This window comes from Chionomys nivalis, chromosome 5 (genome assembly GCF_950005125.1).
Source record: "Chionomys nivalis chromosome 5, mChiNiv1.1, whole genome shotgun sequence".
Classification (NCBI taxonomy): domain Eukaryota; kingdom Metazoa; phylum Chordata; class Mammalia; order Rodentia; family Cricetidae; genus Chionomys; species Chionomys nivalis.
Window position 1 is genome coordinate 58,366,239 of NC_080090.1, and position 27,388 is coordinate 58,393,626.

At 39.9% G+C, this 27,388-nt stretch overlaps 1 protein-coding gene across 3 annotated transcripts; it reads right to left on the minus strand.

The window, feature by feature from the left end:
• On the minus strand, positions 1-27,388 carry Vamp4 (vesicle associated membrane protein 4). 3 transcript variants are annotated; one of them, XM_057769642.1, is made up of 8 exons: positions 27,256-27,388; positions 23,851-23,968; positions 19,368-19,414; positions 16,920-16,970; positions 10,620-10,720; positions 9,333-9,412; positions 6,121-6,172; positions 1-1,937 (listed from the first exon to the last, which is right to left on the minus strand). In XM_057769642.1, exons 2-8 carry the CDS (start codon positions 23,914-23,916, stop codon positions 1,909-1,911), a joined length of 426 nt encoding a protein of 141 aa, XP_057625625.1. In that variant the 5' UTR covers positions 23,917-23,968; positions 27,256-27,388; the 3' UTR covers positions 1-1,908. The 3 variants fall into 3 exon arrangements, with proteins under 3 accessions (XP_057625625.1, XP_057625624.1, XP_057625626.1); XM_057769641.1 differs by lacking the exon at positions 1-1,937 and adding an exon at positions 3,536-4,265; XM_057769643.1 differs by lacking the exons at positions 1-1,937; positions 27,256-27,388 and adding exons at positions 3,536-4,265; positions 27,155-27,246.

Sequence of the window (27,388 nt, forward strand, 5' to 3'; positions counted from 1 at the left end):
TTCTTTTTCTACAAAATGGTTTATTTTGCTGTTTACTTTGGAGAGACTACAAACACATTCCACATGAACACAAAGGACTGAACTTTGTAGCACTGTAGAACAGAAATGACCATGGGGAATTGAGAAGTCAGGGAAAGGGGTGTGGCACCTACATTTGCTCATCTCCCATCATACCCCTTAAATGTCAAAGGCACTTGCCGAAATGGTTAAATTAGGGATCGTGGGAAGTAAAATGACATACAACTAAGACAAAAAACAATGCTGAATTTTCTTATCGCTAACATTTTACTAAATCCTTGGACATATGCAATTTACAGCTTTAAAATAATGTGATTTTATTTTATAAACTTTTCAAGTGAAAAGAAGCTAATGTAACACTGTAAAACCAAAATTTTTCTATACTCAATTATAACAGGAACATGTTTATCTCTAGGTAATCACCTAGATCACTCATGACACCTCTCAAAACACACTGGGAATCAGTTCTCACACCAACACAGTGTGACTTCTGAAGCACAGCCCTCTCTCTCCTCACCTTTGTCTAGCATCTGCCAGGGAGCTGCAGTGCTGAGAGACAACAGGGCAGCATGGTCCTTGCTCTACAAGCTTACAATTATCCCAACTGGATTAGCAATGTTTTTATTTTCAGCCCTACTCACTTGTTCTAAGAAGCTTTGCAAAATAAAACAAGAGCCAGAATAAAAGTGTGTTCCCACCCCTTATTCTACTTGACATAGGAAAATAAATATCCAAGTAAGACTAACATCAGGCTGAAAGAGAAGACCCATCTGCACATGGTGGTGCCTACGCGTAGTCTCAGCTACTTGTGAGGCTAAGTTACAAAGATCACTTGAGCCCAAAAATTCTTTCTTTGATCAAAAAGAAAAAGGCTGCAGGGCATGGTGGCAAACCTTTAATCCCAGCACCTAGGTGGCAGAGGCCGGTGGCTCTCTACGACTTTGAGGCCAACGTGGGTCACATAGTCTCAAAAACAAGACACACAAAAATAGGATCAAACTCTGTCAGTCTAAGGGAGGGCGGCATTTGTATGGACTAAGATGGTCCCTTTCTGCTCCTTCTGACTCATTGTCTTTACACTGTTTTATGGCAACTGCCTTCCCAAAACGTGTTCAGATGGGCTCGTGTTCTTACTGCCACTCATGGAAAAGTAAAAATGATTTCCAATAACATTTCTATGTGAAAACACAAAATCTGACTGATAGTACAGTCCCTAGCTTAGTAACACTCTGACTCAATACAACTAGTAACATTTGTGTTCAATGTGGAAAAGACTCTTGTGTATTTTCTAACCATAAAGTATTTACAAGATGTGAATACAAGTCTGTTGTATTACAGTGCTGACAGGACAGAGACCACATGGAAGTGGCAAGGAGAGACTTTAAGCAACTTCCATGTCTGGGCCTCAGCCTGTGTGTGTGTATTTACAGGGTACCCACATGCTACACAGAACAGCAAGGTGTCAACTCTGCCATTAACGCACCAACAGTACTTTCTAACGCAGAGCCCAGGGATGAACTGTAAGGACACCTCATGTGTACTACTCTTTCTCCACCTCACACAGTGTTCCATCCTCAATTCTGGACCTTCTCTTAACCAATAGATGTCCCAGTTCATACAATTTTGGGACAATTTCCAATGGATTTTGTTAAGACAATGGAATCAAAGACCACAGGCACCACTGAGTTCTGATCAGGAGGAAGAGCCCATTCATCACAAACTGCTGCAAGGAAGAGGCTTCTGTTACAGACAAACCACAAGGGCACGCTTCAGGCATGGAAGTCGTGACCTGATTTCACTGGGCATCAACTAACATTAGCAAAGCTACTTGAATTTTTCTGTTGATCTTCACAGGTGTTAAGTAATGATAGTTTTGATGGTGGTAAAACTTCATTTTTTCAAGTGCAGGATGATCTGAGCTGGATGAGAAAAAGAGCGATTAAGAAGGGATGGACGCAGGCCTGGCACCAATTTCAACAGCCATTTCTCTTCTATTTTTTTCTTGTTTGGTTTTTTGGAGACAGGTTCTTACTCTGTAGCCCAGGCTAGTCCAGAACACACTATGAAGTCCAGGATGGCTTCACAATCATGGCAACCCTCCTGCTTCAGTGTTCACAGAGCAAGGATTAGGGTGGAAGCCGTCACACCTGGCTCTCCATAGCTTCTTATTGGAGGAACACCCGTATTTCCAGTATTTCATATAATGTCTAAACATGCCAGTCATTTTAGGGTCTCAGGATTATGTAAAATCAAAAAAGATAAACAATAAATAAACTGAGTGAGGTCATCACACGCCAACAGGGTTTCCTCAGCAGTAACAAATTTAAACACAAACAACTATACACATAAAATTATGCAATTTAGACTTTTTTATATTTGATGTTTAAAATAATTTTATAATTCTATTTTTTAAAAATAATTATTTCCTTAAAAGTGGTACACTTTATTAAAAGAAGCACTGGAAATACGAATTTTTTTTTTAAAAAAAAAACACTTCATCTTCACTAACAGACACTGAGTGAAACAAGACTTTTATACTAATCAGTGGAAAGCTAATGACCTATGAGTCTAGTTACAATTCAAACACAAGGCAAACACACTAGGACCAACTCTGCTGATTCAAATAAAACATCTCCATCCCTGAACTACCAGCTGCTGAGACTGAGAACACTCCTTGGCCCATCGTTTCCAAAAGGTTCCATCATCAGTTCAGATGCTGTGCACATGAACTAACAAACAGAGTCAACTTTCCATAATATGCAAGACATTGTAAAGTCAGCAGTTATAGCTAGACCCTGCAAGTGTCTAGGATATCACTTAACCTGGCTTTTGCCTTTCAAATATCTTTCCATTAAAAACATTCTTATCTGTTAGTACTATCCACTGTAGAATTAAACAAAGAAAATCCAAATTGTTTTATCCATTTTGAATTAAAATGATCAGACAGTAGTATCTGTCACACATGACTGTACCTCCCCCAATACTGGCAAATCCTGTGAACTCTATTTCTAGCTTAAGACGCCCATGGGAAGAATTCCCACAGTCTCCAGTTTGATTATCATGCCTTTCTCCTCTTGCACTCAGGATGTATTTTCACATGGACTTTTAAAAACAGTATTAAAAGGTTGGCACTCTTTACAATGAACACATCTTGGTATGCCCCTGAACACTGTGACTGACTAACTCTGTACAGATGACCCATGCTCCTGACAGTTTGCTATTCACTGCCACTGGCAGTCTGGACACTTGACCGTGCAACATCTATGTCCCCAAAAGTGTCAGAGAACACACCAAGAGTGCCGGAGAAACATGACAGTCAAAGCCGAAGACTATGCTCTTCTGGCACAGGGCTAGTTAAACTTAAAGAGGGAAAACTATTAACAAATTAAATCAAGGAAAAATTACCTGCAGATTGCACTTACTCACATGAGAATTAGTCCCTTTTTATTGTAGTTTAACTGACAATCGACTGGACCAAGACTGGGCGCTACATACTGCTCATTTTCAGACACTCCAATGACATTCTCCAATACTTTTATTATCTCCAGTTTTATGGTACCATATTATGCTTTTCACACTGTTTAAATTTCCCATTTTCAAAATGCAAATACCAAAAAATTACCACGTATTCCCTTATACAGTCAGAATAGGTTTACTGGAATGTTTCAGGTAGAGCTGAAGGCAGAACATTACAACACACAGCTTTTGTTAATCTGTAACTGTGGAAATGGCCTGCAAAGCAACTAAGATATGAAAAGAATGACATTCTTGCAAATACTGATAGGAGGGTTATGAATCTCCTTCAGCATGACAATCAGGACTCTACACAGGCTTCCTGACCACCAGACTGACCCTCACTTTAAGGTATTAATAAACATTTTTAATGCCACTAAAACACAAGTATGGGATATTGTCATCAGTGTTTAACTATATATACATATAACAAACTGGCAAGTATCTAGTTTCAAATTAGATCCTTGGAATAAAGCAAAATAGAGTTATCTTTGTCTTAAATATAATTATTCAAAACACATTTTGCTAGTTGGGAAGAACATAATTGGATATTCTCAATGCTCCAATTTGAAGTGGTACTTGCCTTTTAGTTTCTTGAAAAAGAAAAATTGAAAGTTTTATATACATAGGTTTCATTTAAATTATGCAGCAATCTTTAATTATTATTGTCCCAGATCTTGTTTAATGAGGATCTCTGTCATCAAATCAAGTACGGTTTTTCACAACTATAAGAACTGTAAGAGAAAAAAGTAAAACAAAAAAAGAAAAGAAAAAGAATGCATCAAAATCAGAACCAACAACAGCTACGTCAGAAGCACAATCCTAAGTGTGGGTATCGGCCACTGCTAGAGAGGAGAAACCTGGGCCAAACTTTGATCTGAGACAACAGCTATGAAATACGAACAAATGCAGAACCATCAGAAAATAATCCAAGTCTCTAACGCTGGTCTCTTGAGCAAATGAACTGTGGCAAAACAGTAGCCCATAGCTTCTAAATACTATTACAATATTTAACAATGTGGGAAAATAATTAATAAAATATTTATTGGAAAATGTCTGATACAATCTCAGCTTTTGAAAATCATGCTTACATACCAAGAGGAAAAGACTAAAAGCATATAAAACAGTCATACCAATAGCAGCTACAGTAGTATAGGGAGAGTATAGTTGAATTGTATAGTCCTTTTTATGTTAGTCTATGTATATTTGCATGGTGCCCACCATTTATGGTAGGCTCTTGTTGTCTGCGATAATTATATTCTACAAAGTTATCATAACATTGAACTGGTGACTCCTGAACCACTACACCTAGGGAAAATACAGGGTTAAGTTCCCATGAGTCTCTGGCTACTCCACTTCAGTCAATAAATTAACACATAATCTTGCTTTATGTGTGCTTCTATTGAAAGACACCTTGTTTAACAGATATCATTAATTAAAACATTACAATGAAGTCAAGGCCGGCAGCACTGTAGCTCATCCCTGAATATGCTCGAGTATTTTCTATGAAGGTGTAGCATAGCATTTAGTAAGGGTAGCATTTCTAGACCATCCGTGAGGTCCATTTCAAACCATGAAGTCAGCAGAACTGTGGACCAACAAGTCTATGAAAGGACACTTGGTTATGCAATGAAAGCTGAAATGAAATAAGAAAGCAGACTTCCATTTAACCCCAGCTGGAGACCTATGGGTCAAGGGAGTCAAAATTCTCCTTGCTCTGAATGGCCATGGAAGTAGCATGAGCATTAACATGGTTAATAAATGGTTACAAATACACTTCAACTACTAAACAAACCCACACAGCAGCACCCGGGTAATGAGACTGGATTACAGTTCTTTGTTAGTTCTTTATAACACTTTTTAAGGTTAAAAAATAGCCTTGTAAAAATTTCAATTTTTTTGAGACTTTAATTCTTCACAAAATCTCTGTAAATATTAGAGATCTTGAAGAAAGGTACTTATAAAAAATAGTCTAACTTTGAAAAAAATACTAAGAAAAAAAACCAGAATGAGTTATGCTTTCAGAACTAAAACTAAGCTCAAATCTACAAATACACATACTTTTTCATCATCTAGAGAAACTGAGTTTGTCTCCTGATCACAACAGTAAACAAAAAACTATTTTGTCCTAAGTCTAACAGATACCAGATTTCACCTTAAACAAATGGCTGAGCCCCGTGCTGTGACTTGGGTGTGGCTGAGGAGCAGAAGGAGGAGTGCCCTTTGAGAATCTAGCAAAGGATACAGACCCCCACAGAAATGCACACATTCATAGTCACAGAGACTTCAGACATTGTCAAAGCAGTCTTCAGAGACTGAGAGTCTAGGTAAAGGCTCCTTTCTTATTCAAGGCACGTGTCATTACTCAATGCTTGCATTACATACATTAGGTCAACTGAAATGAAAAGGATAAAAATGATCTTAAAATAAAACTCTAGCCAGAGGCCAGCCTGGGCTACACAGTAGCATTTCGGACAGCCTGGGCTACATAGTGAGATTATGTCTCTGAAAAAAAAATGAACACCAAATCAAATCCTAAGCCTTACAAAACACAATACCCCAAGAAACAATGATCCAAGAAATACTTACTGATAATCATTAGCAAAAGGATAGCTGCAGCCAAAACCATGACGGCTTTTATCTGTAACACACAAAAAGGCAAATGAAATTTGACTTATTAATAAAGACAAGACTCTCTGTCTGCCTACTTACTTATTTCCCTACCTCATCAATTAACAGGCACACTCCTTGCAGGGTTTCCAATTCGCTCTTTCTCACATGAACTTAATGGATGTCTTGTATTTTTACATAAATAATTGAAGTTCCCCCAAATGTGAGGGTTTGCTCTGGAGGATGTTACCATCTAAGGATGTACTGCACAGTAAGCAGTCACAGTCGGAGCCTTCTCGGGGTGGCCTACTTCGAATGTGAGACCCAAAACTGTAGTTTTAGCAATTCTGGACAGGACTGGATAAAAACACTGGCAGCCAGTAGTCCATTATTATCTTATGTACAATGGTCCTTCCTCTCTTCTGTGGGAAGTTATGTGCCCTCACCCCCTGAATGCCTTAAACCATGGATGATACCAAATCCTCTATGTGTAGTTTTTCCCTGTAGAGGCATACCAAAGATAATTTGATAAACTAAAATGAATAGACTAACAACCAACAATAAAATGGAACACATGTATAATAAAGTAAAATGAATTTGGTGCCTCTCTTCCAAGAGCCAAGACAAATTTAGGTTTCTCTAACCTCAGCTCACTGTACATAACCAATGATATGGAAAACGGAACTATGAACAGGGGACTGCCATCTACATGACAGCAGGTTTCACGGGGACCATCACATACACGGCAGCAGGCATCACTGCGGTTTCTCCAAGTGCAGGAGAGTCCTGTCGGTTCTTTCCTCGCTGTGCTTTCGCCCCTTCACGATGGAATGTCCACGCTAAGGCCTAGACTTTAGATTCTCTATAAACAACAACACTTAACTAACTTAAGAGTACGGTGTCCAATTCCTCTTAGGAAGAGAAGCCTGAAGATCATTTCTTAGTCAGCGGCTTGATATTTTGTTATCTTTTTATATAAAAATATCACAATCATAATTTTATTGTTTTTAAGTGCACACATTATTTAAACTAGTTTCATTTCTTTGATGTATCAAAGCCTTGCTTTCATCAAACATTTTCATATAGTTAAAAACTCATGACTTTAATCTCAACACTTGGGAGACAGAGGCAGGTGGATCTCTGTGAGTTCAAGGTTTACAGAGTAAGTTAGCCCAGCTGGCTTTTGGGGGGGGGTACTCAAAAGATCAATAAGTGCATAAGTATATAAAATACATTAGATAGTGAAAGTGTAAAGTCCAGAGTGAAGTGACAAAGCTTCACAGTGGCTATTCTAACTGAATAGGTCACAGATGTACTGGTTAACTTCAGTGTGTGATTTCTTTTTATTTTAATTTCCAAGATTTTATAATAAGGTTCATTTCAAAAATTAAAAAAAAATCAGTATTTCCAATGTAATAAAGAAATATTTCATAAATGACAATTATACATAAAAACAGGAATTAGTTAAACATTTTAAAAACAGAATGACTGCTAACCCTTCATAACATCACAACTGTGGCACCAACAAAGTGACCCAAGAAATACACAGAAAGCTTTGCAATTTGGATATAAAAGTCTTTAATTACGATAACTTAAAAATGTAAAAATAGTCTTGAACCTGGGCTTAGATTATGCTAAAGGGTTTATATTATACTAAAAGGTACTTAAATTCTTTATTTAACCTGAAAATATTTTTTAAATCATATGGAATTTAATAGTAGCTTTCTTACCTCTCCCAAAACACATATTAATTTGCCTATTAATATAAAGTTAACTAGGCTTAACTTTATAAAATATATATGGAAAAACCAACAAAAATTTAAAAACACTTTTCTGAATAGAGTTTTCTTCCTAGGTTTCCAAATTGGAGCAAGAAGTATCTAAAACCATCAAAACCAGATACGTTTCCATCACTGGCCCCCAAAGTTCCCTCATAAGCAACTGCACAGCCTACAACTTTTCAGCCACTGGCAACCTCTGGTGTGTCTATCTCCTTTTCCATAACAGCCTTCCTAAGTCACTGCCGTAAGCCAACCCAGAAAGTGGGGGCGTGGGAACTGCCCCAGATGCTGGGAGAGTAGGAGGAGGGAGAAACAGAAGCCTGAGAAGGTGAGGTAGAGAACACTCGCTGCTTCCGATGGTCTCTGCTAAGTTACATGACAATGCTGTTCACTGCCTACTTGATGCTAGAGTGGGCTACAGAGTTAACTGAGTCTGAGTCTGTTTAAAACAACAATCCTGTATATTTTTAAACTCTCTTTAAAAACATTAGAGCAGGAGGCGGAGAAGAAATTAAAGAAAACACAAAATTTATTCTCTGAAGAAAACAAAAATAAATAGAAAAAAGTTCTATATGAGGGGAGCAATGAAACTTGTCTTCTTTCTTCTTCTTACTTCGGGAAACAAGACATTTAACAGATAAACGGATAAAACTTGGTAAATCCAAGGCATCTTTTGGAAGAAATCCTTAACATGGCAAATTTGGGTTTAAAAAATTATTGTTGAACCCTAAAATTAGGGTTTAAAAACAATAAGCCCATGTTTAAGGATTTGGGCGAAATAAAAACGCATTCTAGACTCAAGAGGAAGAAGGAAAGATTTGTTCTCATAACATGAAATTTGCTATAAAATGTTAAAGGATATTTGTTTCATGCTTGGCCATACTTGATTTAAGAAGCAAATTCATTTCTGAAGGATATTAGTGCATAATGAATCCATTTGTCCTTATTAAAATTTTTCTTTTATTTCTTATTTTGTTGAAATAATGAAGAAATAAAATGGGACTTTTTCTTTTTGTTAGGACAATTTCTGGCACACAAACTACTTCTAGGAGAAAAAAAATCATACTTCTCTCTAGGCTTCATTTTATATAAATAAATAAATAAATAAATAAATAAATACCACTCTGTATATTCCCAAACTGCTAGGAAGAAGTGCTGCTAAGGAGGGCTGATGTGCATCACTGGGTGTCCAAACGCTGGACCACTGGGAAATGAGGGCACCTTCACAGAGAGAGCTGGGAGGTATCAGACAGTGCTTGGTTCCTCTAGTTACTCTTTCGTGTCCAAAGCTGAGGAAATCTCCCAATAGGCAAAGCAGTTACAGCGCTGGTTCTCACTGAGCTCAGAGACTAGTGGCCCCTTCTCCTCAAATCTTTCTCTGCTCCCAACCCCTCCTTCTCCTTTACTTACTTTGCATCCACGCCACCACATTTGCCTTCGGAGCTGTTTGGATCTGTTGCTGAATGCAGTTGCATTATCCGATAAGCTTTCTGTATCACACAGAGGGTGGAGAGTCGGATTAAATGACACAATTATTTTATCTAGTCACACGAAGACAAAAAAACCATCAATTTCTACTTTTTAAATTTCCCCCTCCATACATACACACACACACACACACACACACACACACACACACACACAGACACACAAATTTCATTAGTCTATACTGGAAAAACCTAAAGCAAAACACAATGGAAGGTCAGTTGGTTAAAGAATTTTTTAAGAAAATAGAGGTTAAAAATAAGAATAGTGGGGGATGCCAGATGGACACTATGCCTGATAACCTGAGTTTGAACACAGGGTCCCACATGATGGAAGGAGAGCCAAGACCCTAGGCTCCACACGTTCATCATTGTTTGTGTGCTCCAATTCACGCACATGCACACAAATTAATGTAATAACAGTTTTTTTTTAAAATAGTAGGGGCTGTGGTTGTTGCTCTTGGGGCAATGCCCGATAGTACACATTAGATGCCAACACTGGAAACAAAACAAATACTTTGGTACAACGTTAGAAAAAATTTGCACACAAAGAAAATTAAATTTTTAGGAAACAAGGATAACTGATTTAGAGTGAAAAGAAAAGTAATCAAGCAAGTTTCTGGTCGGACAAGTCTATCAAGAATGAATCTGGCATGCAGCCACTCACCATTCAAACTGCATGAATGGCTAATATGTGCCAAAACCCATTACAGGCTCAAAGGCTAACAGCTGCCTGTAAACAAAAGCTGCTAAGTATCCAGGAAAGCCTAAGTCATCAAACAATATTGGAGGTCCAGATATGTGCTGGGAATCATTATAGACACAGAGACTAACACCTATCAGTAAAGAAAACTCCCTAATTACCAGAGAATACATAAAATAAAGATACTTGACAAGTTTGAAAAGAGTACTAAACACAGATTAACTTTACCATGTTGACATAAAAAACACAAAGCATATCAACATTAACAGGACAAGAGAAAAGAGGGGATTTAACTTTTTGGCAATATAGTTTTAAATTCTCCATTCTTAACTGAGTAAGAAGGAAATACAGTAAGACCATTCACATTCGTGAGCAGAAACCAAGCATGGACTTGAGTCTTAAGAATTGAATGTTGACTTCCTAAGCATCAGTGAGACAAAGGAAAGGTAGGTATCAGTTACACGCATATTCATAATATCAAGAGATACGGAACGAAGGCAGCAGCTGTACCTGATTTGTCCTGCAGTTCATCTAGCCGCTCTCCTCGCTCAATGACCTTTGTAATATTTTCTTGCATTACATCAATGACTTCATCCACCTGATTCTGAACACTAGTTTAAAAAAGATGAGATTTATTCTTCCTTTAGGGATACGCACACTGTTAGAACTTTTACTATGTGGCAAATTCTCAGAGAACTATGGTTTGTCATTCAACTAAAGCAATGTTTTTCCATTTTTGGCCTGAGTTCTCAAGTAATTAAGGATTAAGGATACACATTAAGGAAATATTTAACTGAAAGCTTATTTTTAGTCTTGATTCTATCTTGACTATATCTCATAAGCAAATCGAACATTGACAGAATGCTCAGTGTGAATCAGTCTTTCATTTTCTTTTTACTAGACTGTTGAAACAGCAGGCAAAACTGATAATCATAACCTACCTTTCTTTGCAATGCATTTCAACCTTAAAAGACTTACCAAGGTGTCTGGCCAGGTTTACTGGGGTAATAAAAACTACCGTTTCTAAAATGGAAACGTCCAGCACACTTTATGAGGCACTGAATACACCCAATGGCCATTATTCTTCACTGATCATTAGTTTTCCCTTAAGTATAAGTAAGAATCAAGACCACCTGGAATACCCAAGAATATCTGGAAACACCACCAAAAGGCAAAAAACAATTAGTATAGTGATATTTTATTTGTGTCTTAATAAATAAAGATCCCAGGCCTTTAATCGCAACACTAGGGAGGTAGAGACAGGAGCGATTATGGCTGGGCGGAGAGAAGACTATAAGGTAGGAGGAGACAGGACCCCAGGGCAGTTTGAGGTTTGGTGGAGAGCACTGCAGTCTGCAGCCACGTTGCGGACAGGATATTTGTTTGTCTGAGCCTTGGTAGAGGTTAGTGGCTTGGCTGCTTTGATTTTCTGATCTTCAGCTTGAACCCCAATATCTGCTTCTGGGTTTTTATTGGTCGTGCTACCATGCAGCCTTTCAAAATGAAAATGGTTTTCTTTTTTTCTGAGATGGGAGACTCTTCTAATCAAACTTCAGACTATCCAGTGCAAACTGAACAAACTTCAGAATTAGTCAAACGGTCCTCACCGACCTACTGTCACTTAGGAGCTCCCTCCAAAGCAGAAAAACACAGAAATGCTTAATTCAGTGTCCCGCATCCCTCTGATGGTCTAAACACAGGTAAGAAACCTATCTTAGCCGGGCGGTGGTGGCGCACGCCTTTAATCCCAGCACTCGGGAGGCAGAGGCAGGCAGATCTCTGTGAGTTCGAGACCAGCCTGGTCTACAAGAGCTAGTTCCAGGACAGGAACCAAAAGCTACGGAGAAACCCTGTCTCGAAAAACAAAAAACAAAAAACAAAAAAAACAAAAGAAACCTATCTTAAATTTATATAACAAGCCTTGACAATGAAACAACTAAAAAGAGAAAGAGAACTTCTGGTCCTTAAAACTCAAAAAAGCACAATGATTATTAGCAACTATACACACTCAGAAACACACATACAGTTAAGTAAATAAGAATATGCACTTATCTTTCGAGAGAGAGAGAGAGAGAGAGAGAATGAGAGAATGAGAGAATGAGAGAGAGAGAGCCACCTGCTTCTGCCTCCCAAGGGCTGGGATTAAAAGTGTGCACTACCACCGCCAGGTCATTTGGGCATTTTTTAAACATCCCAATACACATCTCCTCTCTGTCATGTCCTATACTATGCCCCCAAATTAACCCACAGTTGGGAATGAGGGATCGTGTGCAGTTCTGAGATCAAGTTCTGTCCTTTATTTGAGCCAGTCGAAGTGTGTGCTTCAGAAACAATGGGAAGGCCCATTCAGAGGTGATTGAGAGGCAGGGTGGTCACATATGGGCAGCAATGGCTATGTCTGGTTTTCCCATCTTCCACCTATGTTAAAAACATTATGCATGACCATGGATAATCCACACATAGCCTTTGGGATCCATCCCAGCTTCCCAGAGTTCTCTTCCTGCACATTATTCTACTGAAGGCTCTGAGAGTAAGACTCAACCAAGCGGGGATATGGACAAGCAGATCTGACATGGGCTGCAGAATCTCCAAGAGATGTCTTACTGCAGATCCTAGTTATCCAGCAGAGGGCTAAAGATATTTACCCTTCTAAAGAACAGTGCCATGAATACTTATACAACTATACAATTAGCTGTACAATTAACCCATTTCATTAATCTTAAAGCTGAAAAACAGTCAGCTTAGGTATCCCATTCCCCACCTTAAGGACTAAACACAGTGAAAGAGCCAACTGATTCACCTGTAAGTGCACGGCAGAGTATTTTAGGGCAGTGGTGCTGAGTAAATGAACAACTGGAGTGAGTTCTGTGAAGCTGACCTAGTGACCAGAGAGCTGGAAGGCAGTGACAGTAAAGCCCTCTGCTGCTAAAAATGAAAGCAAGTCTATGCTCACAACTGCTACTGGTGAGAACGCAGAGAGGAGAACCCTTATTTACTGTTGGTAGGAATGTAAATAAATCCAGTCAAAGTAGAAATCAACGTGGAGGCTCCTGAAAAGGATGAAAAAAATTCTAGGTATGTTGATGTCTCCCTGTAACCTAGAACTTGAAAGATGGAGACAGGAGGATCCGGAGGTCAGGGCTGTGCTCAGCTACACAGAGTCTAAGACAAGCCTGAACCGTCTTGAGTTTCCAAGTAGTCATTTGTATGTCACACAAGCGTCACCTAGCAGGACAGAGATGAAATGTACTACGGCTGCTACGCACACTTAGATTAAAGCTATTATGGATATTAATGTGCCATATTTTCATGATTTTAAAATAAACTCAAAAGGCTCAAAACTCCTAGGTTTCGCTGTGACATCTCCATACACAGTGTACCTTGAGCATCTCTGTCCCCTCTCCTACCTGTTTCTTACCCTTTTTCCACACCCTCCGTCCACCTGTGGCCTTTTAACCCTCCTCCCCCGCTATACTCCACATGAGAAGAAACATGTGGCCCTTGTCTTTAGGAGGCCAGATTACTTCACTTTACACAATAATCTCCTCCCATTTTTCTGTTTACTGATGGGCACCTCAGCTGATTTCATAACTTTCTATTATAATGAAAGGGTGCTGCACACATCCCTAAAGTGAGCTGCCTTTGACTATTTTTTGGAAGGGGGGACTCATACCCAGAAGCACTGGGTATGATACACTAGATCATATGACATTCAATTTTTAATCTTTTTTTTTTTTTTTTTTTTTTCGAGACAGGGTTTCGCTGAAGTTTTAAAGTCTGTCCTGGAACTAGCTCTTGTAGACCAGGATGGACTCGAACTCACAGAGATCCGCCTGCCTCTGCCTCCTGAGTGCTGGGATTAAAGGCATGTGCCACCACTGCCCGTTTTCAATTTTTAATTTTTAAAGAAGTTTTTAGAGATAGCATCTTAGACAGTCCAACAAGTGTGTAGCTGAGGACAACCCTGAACTCCTGACCCTCCTGTCTCCACCTGCCAAGTACCGGGTTACAGGTGGGTACCAAGATAATTAGGATGATTTTTAACTTTTTTTCCCCAAGAACCTCTACACTGATCTGTACTGGCTGAATTAATTTATGTTTCTAGCAGCAGGATTTCCCTAAATCCTCTCAAACATTATTTGTTTTCCTTAACAGCATTCTGACGAGGGTGAGGTGAAATCTTAACGTGGTCTAAATATGCACTTCCCTGGCAGCTGAAGATGGTGTACATCTTGTCACAGATAGCTGGCTACTAGTTCTTCATGGTGTCCTTTATTAACTAGATTGCTTATGCTTTGGCTGATCAGCTCTTTGTTTACTGTGGACACGAACCCAGGGCCGGGGGAGCAGCCTGCAGGGGATCACTCCACTCTGCCCTTTGGCTACACAGAGACTCTGTAATTTACTGGAGTTGCCACTTGTCAAATCTTGCTCCGCACATATTTCTACCATGTGGTTTCTAGTAGCTCCAAAGTTTCAGACTTACACCAAGGTCTTTAGGCCCATTTTTGAATTGACTTTTGTGCATAATGGAAGAAAGGGATCTAGTCTCAGTCTTCCACAGGTGGATCTCCAGTGGTGGTGGTACACACCTTTAATCCCAGCTTCAGGAGGCACAGCAGATGGATCTCTGTGAGTTCCAGGGCAGCCTGGTCTACAGAGTGAGTTCCAGGGCAGCCACAGACACAAGAAAAATCTTGTCTTCAAAAATAAAACAACAAACAAAAATTATATTCTGCCACACATACACAGTCTTTCTTATAAAGAAAATACTAATTTCCCGTTAACAACCCCACCTTGCCTTTTTAAAGTACCGTTGACAAAGAGGGTTTGTTGTTTTAAATTGTGTTTTCATTTGTTCATTCGTTCATTCATTCATTTTGTGTGTGTGCGTGCATGTGCACGCATACACAGTAGCCAGCTCTCTTGCAATTCCTCCATGTGGATATCAAGAACTGAACTCAGGTTCTCAGGCATGCTGAGCCAATTTGGTGATCCCAACAAAGAAGTTTTAAAACTATATTGTATTCTTACAACTGCATATATATTGCCGTTATATCATGGGAAATCCTTAGGTGCCTTATAAAGTTTGAACTGGTTGGACTAAGTTGATAGCAGATTGCTCATCTGTGACAGAAAGTATCTAAAATTATCAAAGTAGCATTTAAGATGCTATAATTCAACTTAAAAGCAGAGGAAACATTCCAATAAAAGTCATAAACTTTTGTAAAACTGATGGTCTAAGTCAGTAATTTCAGCAAGAAGGTAGAAGTAGGAGTGTCTCAAGTTCAAGATCTGCCTGGTCAACTCAGAAAGACCCTGTCTTAAGTAAGATTTTAGAAAGACTGGTGGTGTAGCTCAGTGATAGAGCTCTTGCCTAGTATGCATGAGGCTCTGGGCTCAAGCCCTGGGATTGAAAATAAGAAAAAAGAAAATGACACAATAAAATGAATTTTACAGAAGCAAGTAAATAGAGTATTTCTCAAAAATGTCTCCTAAAAAGTGCTGTAGATATTTTTTATTAATCTGTAACCAACTTTAACAATTACTGGCCAATCAAACTCCAACAAAGTAATAATATTGCTAATCTAAAATGCTGGGAAATACCCCATTTAATTATTATAAATTAAGTAGTAATAATGCATCTTAGTTAAATAAAATGACTGATTTGGTGTGCTAGACTAATGTCAGGGAGTTTTCCTTAAGCATGTAGCAAGGCAAGTTGTCCTTTGCCATCTTGTACACACTGGTGAGTCATGTTAACTTAGAGTTCATGAGGCTGGGCCATCAATTTTCAGTTTGCTCCTTGATGACTGACTTCCAGCTAAATCTGGCCAGCCTTCAGCTCTAGGAGTAAGAACTGCTACATCAGTCAATAGTTCTTTATTAAAAATTCTGTGATTGTCAAAGTCACAGTAATAATTTGTACATTTATATAAGTATATATTTATATAAATGCCATTTGTATGTATGTATGTGTCTCAAGAGTCACAACAGGCCATATTCTACATTAGATTCACTCTGTAGAAGCATTTTAGACAGGAAATAAAGCATATTGGCTGGAAAAAACAACAATATCAAAACCCAGAAGTATCATCAATAGATCCTTCTGCTCCAGTGACACCTTCGATATAAAAGATGGATAGAGTCACTCTGGCTCAACAATGACACACTGACACCTGTGCAGGCATACTCATGCAGAATGCCCTGTGAATCTACTGAACTTGAGATGGTGAGTGGCTTGTGAGGAGGCCCGTTTCACTCCACTCCATGTGGACCATCATTAGACAGCTTCTTCAAACTCCCAGGTACTGACGAGATATGCAGTTTCTGTAGGCTACAGACTATAAAAGCACTTAGCTGCAGTCTAAGCAGCAATTCTTTTGTACTGCAGTATTATACAATTGTTACTGAAGTCACTGGCCCCAGTGGGCATTAGAGCTGAAGCGAGAGACAATGGTGCAGGAAGCGAGCACCTTGGCTACTCTTCCTTTTTCCACACAATATGAATCTAAAAGCAGCTTGTATTATGATGGCAAGGAATGCAGGCATGTGCCACCATGCTCACCTAACAAACATTTTCTATACAAGACAACAGAGCAGAAATCTTAGCTTTTATGGGCTCTGTGATCTCTGTGTCACAAACACTCAACATTGCTGTTGTATCTCAAAAACAGCTACAGATAATATGGAAACAAATGGATATAATAGCTTGTGTCCTAATAATGAAAAACAACAGCCACATCTGATAGCCCTGGTCCACAGAGAACAATAACAATAATTTAAATGAATGAGCATCTAGGAACTTACTGTTTAATTTTATCATTTCTAGGTCCAAATCTTGGTCCAGATGGTCCCCGACTGAAAATAAAATACCCAGTTCATGTTAGTAATGACAATATCACACAAATATGAAAACAAAAAACACATCTATGTGAGCAATCAAGCTGGATTCTAAATATGGATCATCATTAGTCATTTGTAGCTGCATTGTACATAACTCGGTAGAAATGAATCCTTCATAATCATGTATCTACTTCATGGTTTATAATGTTGGCTATAATCTAATTCTTCCAAGGGGTAAAACTTCCTGAGAAAGTCCAGAGTACACAATCCTAATCTTTAGTGATAATTTTCCTACATATTGAACTCTGAAATGTCATACCAACTAAACTGTCATTGACTATGAATACCTTTGTGGTCAATTCTAGAACTGAAATTGCAACTTACTTTGAACTTACTCAAAACATTAAAAATTTGAATCTACTTTTAAATACCCTTCTTACAGATATGCACACGGCAAGAAGAAAATGCAAGAGCACAAGGAAGCATTTAACAGTCTCAAGTTGTTACTATTATCTCTTGTTACAGTCAAGGATATAACACCCTGATCCATCCACTTCAGTGCTCTAGGAATAGGAGCTTCAGGGTATTTTGTTATAATTTTTTAGAAGATAGAGAAGGTTTCAACTATAAAACTCAAAAAAACAAAACAACCTGAGGTTCTTAATTTTCAGACATGGAACTCTCTAAAGGAAGGGAAAATATGCATTTCTAAGAAAACATATTTAGAAGAAAAAAACTAAACTATTCATTAAAACAATATCATCTATAAGTATTAGAATATCACCTTGCCTTAACTTCTGTACGCTTTTCCCTCTTGGTCTTCAGAGCTCCAAGTCAGCACTGGAGTTCTGTACTTAGAACTCTGTACAGCAATCTATCCCAAATGACAGGTCAGAGCACTGTTTCATATTCTGAACCAGATAATAATGAATAAATCCAGAAGCAAGCATGAAAAATCAGTGATTAAGTAAGGATGCCACAGCCGGGCGCACGCCTTTAATCCCAGCACTCGGGAGGCAGAGGCAGGTGGATCTCTGTGAGTTCGAGGCCAGCCTGGTCTACAAGAGCTACTTCCAGGAAAGGAACCAAAAAAGCTACGGAGAAACCCTGTCTCGAAAATCCAAAAAAAAAAAAAAAAAAAAAAGTAAGGATGCCACAGATAGTTACCTAAAAACCATTAGGTTAAAACATTCCAAAAGCTGGGCGTGGTGGTGCATACCCTTAATCCAGGAACTTGGGAGGCAGAGGCAGGCAGATCTCTGTGAGTTAGAGGCCATCCTGGTTTACCAAGTGAGTTCCAAGACAGCCAGAGCTGTTACATAGAGATGTCTCAAAAAACAAACAACAAACTCAAAAACATATTAAAACTACCATAGTAACATTGTTTCAATATAATATTTATGATATAATAAATATGGGAGGAAATGAAGGAAAGTGGAAGAGGGAAGAGAGGGACATGGAAAGGGACGGAAAGAGTGAGAATGAGAAACAGAAAAAGTGACAGACAGATACACAGTGGCACACATCTCTTATCTTAGCATTTGGGAAACAAAGGCAAGGTGATGGTTGAGTTTGTGGCTAGCCTGGGATACGGTGTGAGGGCCTGTTGGAAGGATGGGACAGAGGAAAGATATATAAAAAATTGATTTCAGGGCTGGAGAGATGGCTCAGCGGTTAAGAGCACTGACTGCTCTTGCAGAAGACCCGGGTTCGATTCCCAGCACCCACATGGCAGCTCACAACTGTCTGAAAATGCAGTTCCACAAGATCTGACACCTTCACATCAATGCACATAAAATGAAGTTAAATAAATCATTAAAAATTATTTTTAAAAAATTGATTTCAGTTAAATCAAGGCTTTAGTTGCAGTGTGGCCACTTTAGAAGACAGATAAGAATGTGCACCAGCCTTCATGCCCAGGGATTTATATAAGAGAAATGAAGGCATGTGTCCTCATAAATACCTACACACAAACATTCACAAGAAATTTACTTGTTTTAGTAAAAAACTATAACCCCCAAACATCCACATCCAAGTGAATGGATAAATGGATTGTCGTATATCCACATAAGGAGACGACTCAGCAGAACAACCCACCTGCGGATCCACATCGAGTCAAAGTGAACAGGCATGGCAAATGGAGTGAGTCGAGAAAGAGAAAGGGCGTCACGTGGCTTCGCTTATATAAAACTCTAGGGAACAGAAACTGTGGTGACAGAACCAGATCTGTGGAAACTCCAGCCTGGGAGAGCAACAGCTTACAAAGCAGTGGAAGAAAGTTCTAGGGCAAGCGCTGTTTTCCTTCTTTGGATGATATTATAGAGATTTTAGTATATGTCAGAACCCACAATGAGCACTTTAACTATGTGCACTTTCTTGTACGCTAATTACAACAGAAAAAAGTTAACTTACAGAAAAAAGTCCTCTTCTTCATCTGAGTCATCTTCCAAAAGATTTCTCTGTCAAAAAAATGAAAAAGATTTGAGTTTTCTGATGCAGAAAAACTACGAAATGTCAAGGAAGAGAAAAGAAACAAGCTCTAGGCTGCTGATGTTCTTCAAACCGGCTTCCAGGAAGAGAGAAGGGTAAACTGCAGATGCCTTGTTGGCAGCTGGAACCTTTGGGACAAGGTGTGCTGGCCTTCCAGAGGAAACGCTTTCAGTTCCAGGATCTGTTACTGGCGTGGCAGTCATGGTAGTCATTCCCCTGCCCTGCATTCTCTCTATTGGCAGCAGGCAACTGTGGAGCTCAATGTACCCCAGAACGAGTAAGGGGGAGACATCAGAGCTGAGACAAAGGCTCTTCTAGATACTTAGTCCAGAAACAGCCCACTACACATGTTAATTTCCAGCAAATGTAACTTTACAGTTTCACATTACCAAAGGAAAAGTCTTCCCTGAAACGAAGATGGTCCACACTCTCCCTAAAAGGAGAACAAGAGGTCCTAAAAGGAGGGTAAACGCAAGCAAAATCCTGACCTTCAGACACAAATAATACCTCCCATATAGGTAGAGTAATGGTGTCCTGAAGATGACTATGTCCCAATAACTGAAACCTGTGACTCTGTTAACTTCTGAGGTGAGACTTGGCCATGTGATTAAGGAGTCTGAAGGTCTTTTTGAGTATTCATCTGAGTCCCAACCAAGGACAACGGTTCTTCAAAGAGAAGAGGGAGGCAGAAGGGGTGAGAAACTAAGAAACCGAGATTGAAAGTGGAGTAAAGGTATGAGCCAAGAAAGGAAGGCAGCTTCTAGCAGCTTGGAAGAGCAAAGAGCAATTGCTCCCTAAGAAAAATGAAAGAGCAGATTTTTGGTGCTTTAACTTTGCGGTAATTCACATCTACAGAAATGGGAAACAAAGTCACCTATGCATCTTCTCTGAGGACAACTGCTCAAGAAACGAGACCAGCCAAAAAGAAAATCAAATTAGAACAAAGTCTTAGGATACAGATGGATGGAATCAAAGAATCTAATCAAATGTACAGCCAAACTGTATGTCTGATGAAGTCTGGGGAGGTTGTTCGGGAGATGAAGGAGTTGCTTCACAAGCACGAGACCTGAGTTGCATTTCCAGCATCCATGTAAAAAGCCAATGTTGGCATTATGCACTAACCCAATGCTGGGATATGGAACCAGGAGGCTCCTCGGTGCTCTCTGGCCAGCAAGGTCACAACCAGGGTCAGTGAGAGACCTTGTCTCAAAAACTAGGCGTAGAGCAACTGAGAAAAAGAGCCAATGTTGACTTCACACTCACACACAAAGGTGAGCACACGTGCATACACAAGTGCATATACACCAGACTTACACACACACACCAATGATGATGTGTCACTGTGAACAGTACGTTAATAAAAAGCATCATAAAACAAGTCTTTAAGGTTGGGACTTAAATAAGACAACAACAACAAAAATAAAACAAGTCTCTAAGAGAGCTTAAAACTTTCCCATTGAAGCTCAGAGGCTGAGTGTGGGGGTGTGAAGAGAGGAAGTACAGTATATTAATGTGTTCATCTTGGTGAGGAGTGAAGGCAGGAAGGGAAGAAAAAAGGAAACTAATGAAGGTGAATCATTTTTGGTGCATTGACAACAGAGATTTCAGTATCATTGTTAAAATATTTAGTGAACATTTTAAAAACAGAGGGAAGAAGACAGTGAATAAATTCACTAGAATACCTTGTAATCCCTGGTCAAGGTAAGAGATGAGATAAAAATAACCAATCTGGTAAAAGTATGAGGGAAATAAAAGAAAGGTATGTATGTATGATAGCCATTTATCTACGCAAAATAATAATATCTAACACACTAAAGAGTAAAAAAGAAAGGCTATGTTGAATGCTCATTAAAAATACTTGCTAATACTGAGCATTTAATATGCGCTAGGCATTGGTGTAAACACCAAACCTTAGCTGTGACATGGTCATTAACAAATACTTGTTAATACTGAGCATTTAATATGCGCTAGGCATTGGTGTAAACAACATGCATAAGCTGTGACACGGTCTCAGCTCTCAGAGAAAAAGGTGATCCTAAGAAAAATGCCATGGAGAGAATTCAAACAGTGAAGGGGCAGAAAGTGACAGGGTGACTACATGAGAGTCCTGAGGCTGTCACAGAAAATCATTCCGGAGAGATGGAATTTAAGCTGAAGTTCAAATAACAACAACCCAGACAAAGAGCAGAAACAGGTCACTCACTGCCCATAGGAAAATGGCTGGCACAGAAAAGTTCCAATGATATTAACATCATAGCAAGTCAATGAGCCTACTAAAAACAAAATCCAGCCAATATCTATTTGTTTTCAAGAGATTCATCTAAAAGAAATGCCAACTAAAAAATAATGTGGAGTGTGAAGAAAAGACATACTGGTAAGCTCAAAGCATAATGATATTAGTAACCTGAAGACAAACCTTAAAGCACTGCAATAAATAACCAAATAAGACTTTTTATGAGACAATTATAAAATGAGCCATCTACCAAGAAGACTTAACAACAAAAAAGACTTAACAATATTCAATGTTCATATATTGATAACATAGTTTGAAATATATAAAACAGTCAGGCAGTGGTGGTGAATGCCTTTAAACCCAACACTCAGAAGGCAGAGGCAGGCAAATCTCTGTGAGTTTTGAGGCCAGCCTGGTTTATAGAATGAGTTCCAGGACAGACTCCAAAACTACAGAGAAACCCTGTCTCAATAAATAAACAAACAAACAAACAAACAAACAAATAATCATGTCAAATTACAAGCCCAGTGACTTATATCCTACTTTGAAGATGACTAGACTAGACATTAAGAGTTTATCTCAGTTGTCCACTGAGAAACACACAAGGCCAATATTCACTGACCAGATATGTGTGTTAGGATATAATATAAAGAATTTATAACAGGATACAGTAAGATACCATTCTCATCCAGCAGGCAGAGTGTGGGTGTGTTAAGGGTGTGCTTACACACCACTGCTGGAAATTTAAAACTGTCAACCCACTTTGGAAAACAAGTCTGACACCTCCCCAAAAGGTTGGGTATTGTTACTACAAAAGCTAGTAATTCTGTTGCTACATACCCCCGTGCCCCCCTCCCCCCGCAATGAAAATGGCTCAGCCATTAAAGGGTAGGTTCACAACCAAAAATATAATGAAAATATATGTTCAAACAAAATGTATTAGTATTCATTCAGCAGTGTTCAGAACAGCTGAACTATGGGGTGTTGTGGGGCAGGCATCCCAAAATGACCATTAACTAATGGACAGATAACTAAATGTGGCGCACACACACACACACACACACACACACACACACACACACACGGCAGAAGATTATTCAGCACTAAAAAGGAACATAAGGGGCTGGTCAGATGGTAAAGTGGTTAAGAATAGTACCTGATCTTTCAGAGGAGCCAGGCTTGATTCCCAGCACCCATATGGTGACCCACAATCACCTGTAACTCCAGTTTTAGGGGGTCTAAAGCCCTCTTCTGGCCTTCTTGGGCACTGCACACACCATACACAGGCATACATGCAGGCAAAACACCCACATCCATAAAATAAAAAATGAAAAAAAATTTAGAAAATGGAATGTAAAGTACTAATACTACAAGACTGACAATTTTGAAAACATTACAAATCAAAGACGCCAACTACAACAAGATACATATGATTTCATTTACATAAAAAGCCCAGAATAAGTCAAACGACAAAGGTTAAGTTGTCTGTGGCTGAATAAATTGAAGGGAATGTGGAGGACGGGAAAAGAGAACAGGGCTTCCTTCAGGGGTACAGATATGCCCTAAAATTGACTGTAACTGCCCAGTTCTGAAAATACCAAAATCCACTCAACTATATACATCTAACTGAAATGGCCATAAACCTGAAAATATTACCTTCATCTTCCCCTATCTTCCTAGGAATTGATCATAAAAACATTCTTTGACCTACCCTGTTGATGATAGGTCTGAGACCCCCATTCCAAAAGGTTTCTCCATCCCATATCCAGCCATCTCCAGCAGAAAGGGACATAGAGGCCAAAAAGAAGTGGAGAAATAGTTTCTCTTTCTCCCCCTTTCTCTCTGCTATTAGATCACACCCTTCTGTCCAATCATATTTCTACAGTCATCCAGGCTTCATCAAACCTCAACATAAAAACAGGCCAATTCACCCTCCGTTTTGGGCTTCAATCTAAAGGCTCTCATGTCAGGTAAAATAAGGCCAGGATCAGGTAATCTGTCCTATTTCTCCTTTGTTAGCCTTTCTTTTGCTGTCAGGCATCAGACATGACCCTTTCGGGCCAACAGAAGGGTCGCCCCTTTGCTGCTCCATATATTCCAGATGTCCTTCTACCTTCTACAAGGAGTGCAGCTTACACTGACTCTCTTTAGAGCCTGAGATTCCAAACGTACCCTTTCGCTCTTCACAGACCCAGTGACATCGTCATCGTTTAGGTGGCGCTTGAACTTAGGAGGCATCCTTTCTGCTCACCAGCACTCTTCTGTGTCCCACAGAGGAAGTGTCTGCCACCTGAAGGAGAAAATGGATTTCATCATAGGAGAACCTACCCTCGGACCTGTTCCATTCCACCATCTAGTCTATACGCTAAGCCTTAGCCTGCAGGAAATAGTTAAAACCATAACAAAAATGAGCGTTTTTCCCTTAAGGAAACATGTAGAGAAAGAGGGTAAGTTTAGGATTTCATAACATGGATGAGCAGGTGATGTCAAAGAGGGGGAAAATGGGAATAGTCCCTAGATACCGAAGCTTTGCCTTTTCACTGAGGCAGAAAACAGCAGCATGCTTCCAGTCGCTGCACTTTTAACCAGCTGCTTAAGCAAGGAGTCGGTTCCTCATCCGTGAAATAGTGACTCTGCAGAAAGTTAGGTGGTCACATGAGATAACCCATGGAAAAAACACTCATACACTATGGTCCGCTGATGCTCCGTGAGGGTGGCTAATTTTAAGTACTCGTGTGACATTGCGGTAATAACAGTTCTATATTTATATATATGCACATGTATCTATTAACTTACACAGTACACATATACATACACATATTCACACAAATATATTTACACATGTGTGTGCATATGTACGTGTTCTCTCTCTCTCTGGTCTTCTCTTGTTTCCTGACATGCAGAACCTAAAAGCCCCACACCCATGAATAATAAATGTGAGATTTTTATGCTAACGATATTGACAGATGTCTGGCAGTCTATACACAGCTTCAGATGGGAGGCTATTCACTGAAAAAAAAAAAAAAAACCAAGTCACAATGAAAAGGTTGGGCTATTTAGTCCACACCACCCCAACCTCTGAAGCAGAGAGCAAAGGTTTGAAGTGATCCCCAAGAGCTGCTGCTGTAATTTACTATTTCCACGAATGAAGCTTCCAGAAAAATCCAAGAGGTCAGGACTCAGAGAGCTCTGAGGTATAAACACATGGACTTTTCTAGCGGGTGGGCACCTAGAGGGGCCAGGAAAGCTCTGGGCTCCTTTTCCTATGCCTTTCCATCGATGCCATCTGATAGTTCATCTGCACCCTTCCCAACAGCCTTTCTAATGACCTGGCAGACCTCAGTGAGCTGTCTCCCTGAGTTCTGTGAGCCATCCCAGCAAATTAATTGAAACCAACAAAGCGACTGAGGCCATCTCAAATTATAGCCAACTACAAGCACAGGTATAATAACTTGGGGCTTGGCTCCTGAAATCGGGGGCATTTGTGACTATTTTCAGTAGACTGTGGTAGGAACAAATTAAGAGGACTTTCAGCAGCTCTCTACTGGACAATGTCCTGCCAAATGGGTTGCTTTCTGAGAAAAAACACCCTTTCACATTCTGGGTTCACAGACATTTTCTGAGAGAAAATGGGACTTTTCATATCTAAAAACAAGGAAGTTAAACAAAGCTGGTTTTCTTTGCAGCCTTTCATGTTAATATGCACTGTGATTTTTCCAAGAAATACTTGCATATGCAACAGGATCAAAATCTTCTAGAGAAGTAGTTGCTATGCAAAAACAAATTTTCAGTATTGTGGAGCAGATGATAAATGACTAAAAATTCATTAAAAACCCAAGACGTTTAGTATGTGCTGGACACATACATGCAGAAACACAGAAGCATTTTTAGCACTCAGGGTTTTATCTGCATTTTCTTTTTTATTCTGGAGACATCTTTGGAGCAACCATTAAGAAAACTTAGTTGGGTGAATACCTAACAATGTTATGTCACTCCACTCAAACAGATCAATAAGTGCCTATGCGTTATCAGTTTTAATATTCATTCATTTAGCTGCCATCATGTTACACAACTCTGTTCTAGAAAGACATACTTTCTTATAACAACCTACCATTTTCTATTAAAAAAACACTTGAAGATTGTTACATTATTCTTAGAAACCAAAATCAAAGTTCTATCAGTAAAATCAGCCTCCTGTCATTTGCTTTCAAAGCACTTGAAACAGTAAATCACTGCCGTGCCTGAGTGACAGGTGCAGTGTTCTTTACTCCGTGGTCATTTCTGCTAGATCTGTCCAGCCCATTTTAGTCCGTACATCTTAATTTCAGTATAAGTCTCATGCAGAAATATTACAGAATGTACTGAAAAAAACTGACAAAGAATTAAAGAAAATGGGCTTTTAATTATATCTGGACTTGATATTTTAAACTTCGACAGCACAAAAGAAACAACTCACTGATCAAAACAGATATTCCTGATGTTAGCCGACAGAGAAAGAAGTGATCAGACGAACTTACATGACCTTTCTACAAGATACAATAACACTAGGCCTTAATGGGGGGTAAACCCCTTATTCAAGTTCTTAAATCCAAGTTATCAGTTTGAAGAAGGGAGCAAACTCAGGTCACTGGCAAAACAGCAGACAGATAAATGAGTTACTCTTTCTTGCCCCACAACTAATGACATTTGCACAGAAATAAACTGTGCTCAGAAATCAGAGCTGACTATAGTCTGCGTACAGTTCCTCTACCAAAAATACTTTTGTAGTAAGAGCCATCCCTGAGGTCTTTCCATGTTGAGGACAGAACACTACAGGGTTCACTAAGTGTCAACAAGGACGTGTACTTCATCATTCGTTTAAATCTCACGTATGGTATCTTTTGTAGTACGTTCTCTATTCAGTGACTTTACACGTAATAAACTTCTAACCTGTTGTTCAATCTATGTTGGCTTTTTTGCTTTATAAAAAAAACCACACACGTTCTGTGTGTTTCATTTCACAAAATGCTCAAATCTGGGCACAGACTTCCCTTTTTCTTAGCCTCCCTTCCCTTTCTGGTTATTCCTCATTTCTCATCTCATTTGCAGTCTCGGTGGCAGTTCCACGCAAATCGTGATTTGAATGGAGTCAACACAGGAAATCTTACTCGCAAAACCTGTTACGTGTAAGGAAGGGTTCACCTCCCCCTCGGGTCATTCTAAACACAGCGGGGGTTGCGTGCTTTCTCCAGCACCCCTAAGGAAAGGACCCCAGGCAGCATCCCTGCTGGTCCCTTGGTTCTCTTTCCCACCGCTGCACCAGGCCCCGCAACCCGACGTCCGCTAGGAACTCCGGCCCCCACTCCCGGCGCAGACGCCCCCTCTTTCCGGGGGAGGGCAACTCGACGCCAAAGCTCCTCGGCCGTCCCAGCCGCACCCCCCGTCCTCGCGCCCCTTCCTCACGGCACCCCGCGCCCCCGCCTTCCCCACTCGCGACCTGGTCCCCGCGCAGGCCAGCTCTCTGCCCCAGCGGACGTTGGGGGCCGGTGGGCAGGGGCGTCGCCTGGCTTCCTTCCTCCCCATGCCGGGGCGGGATACCTGAGGCTCCGGGGGAGCTCCGGGCAGCAGTCCCCGCTGGCTGCGCAGGGCGGGCGGGGGAGGGAGCAGGAAGCTGAGGAAGGAGGGTGGGAGGGGGGAGGACCGAGGGCGCAGAGCCGCCACCGCTGAGCTG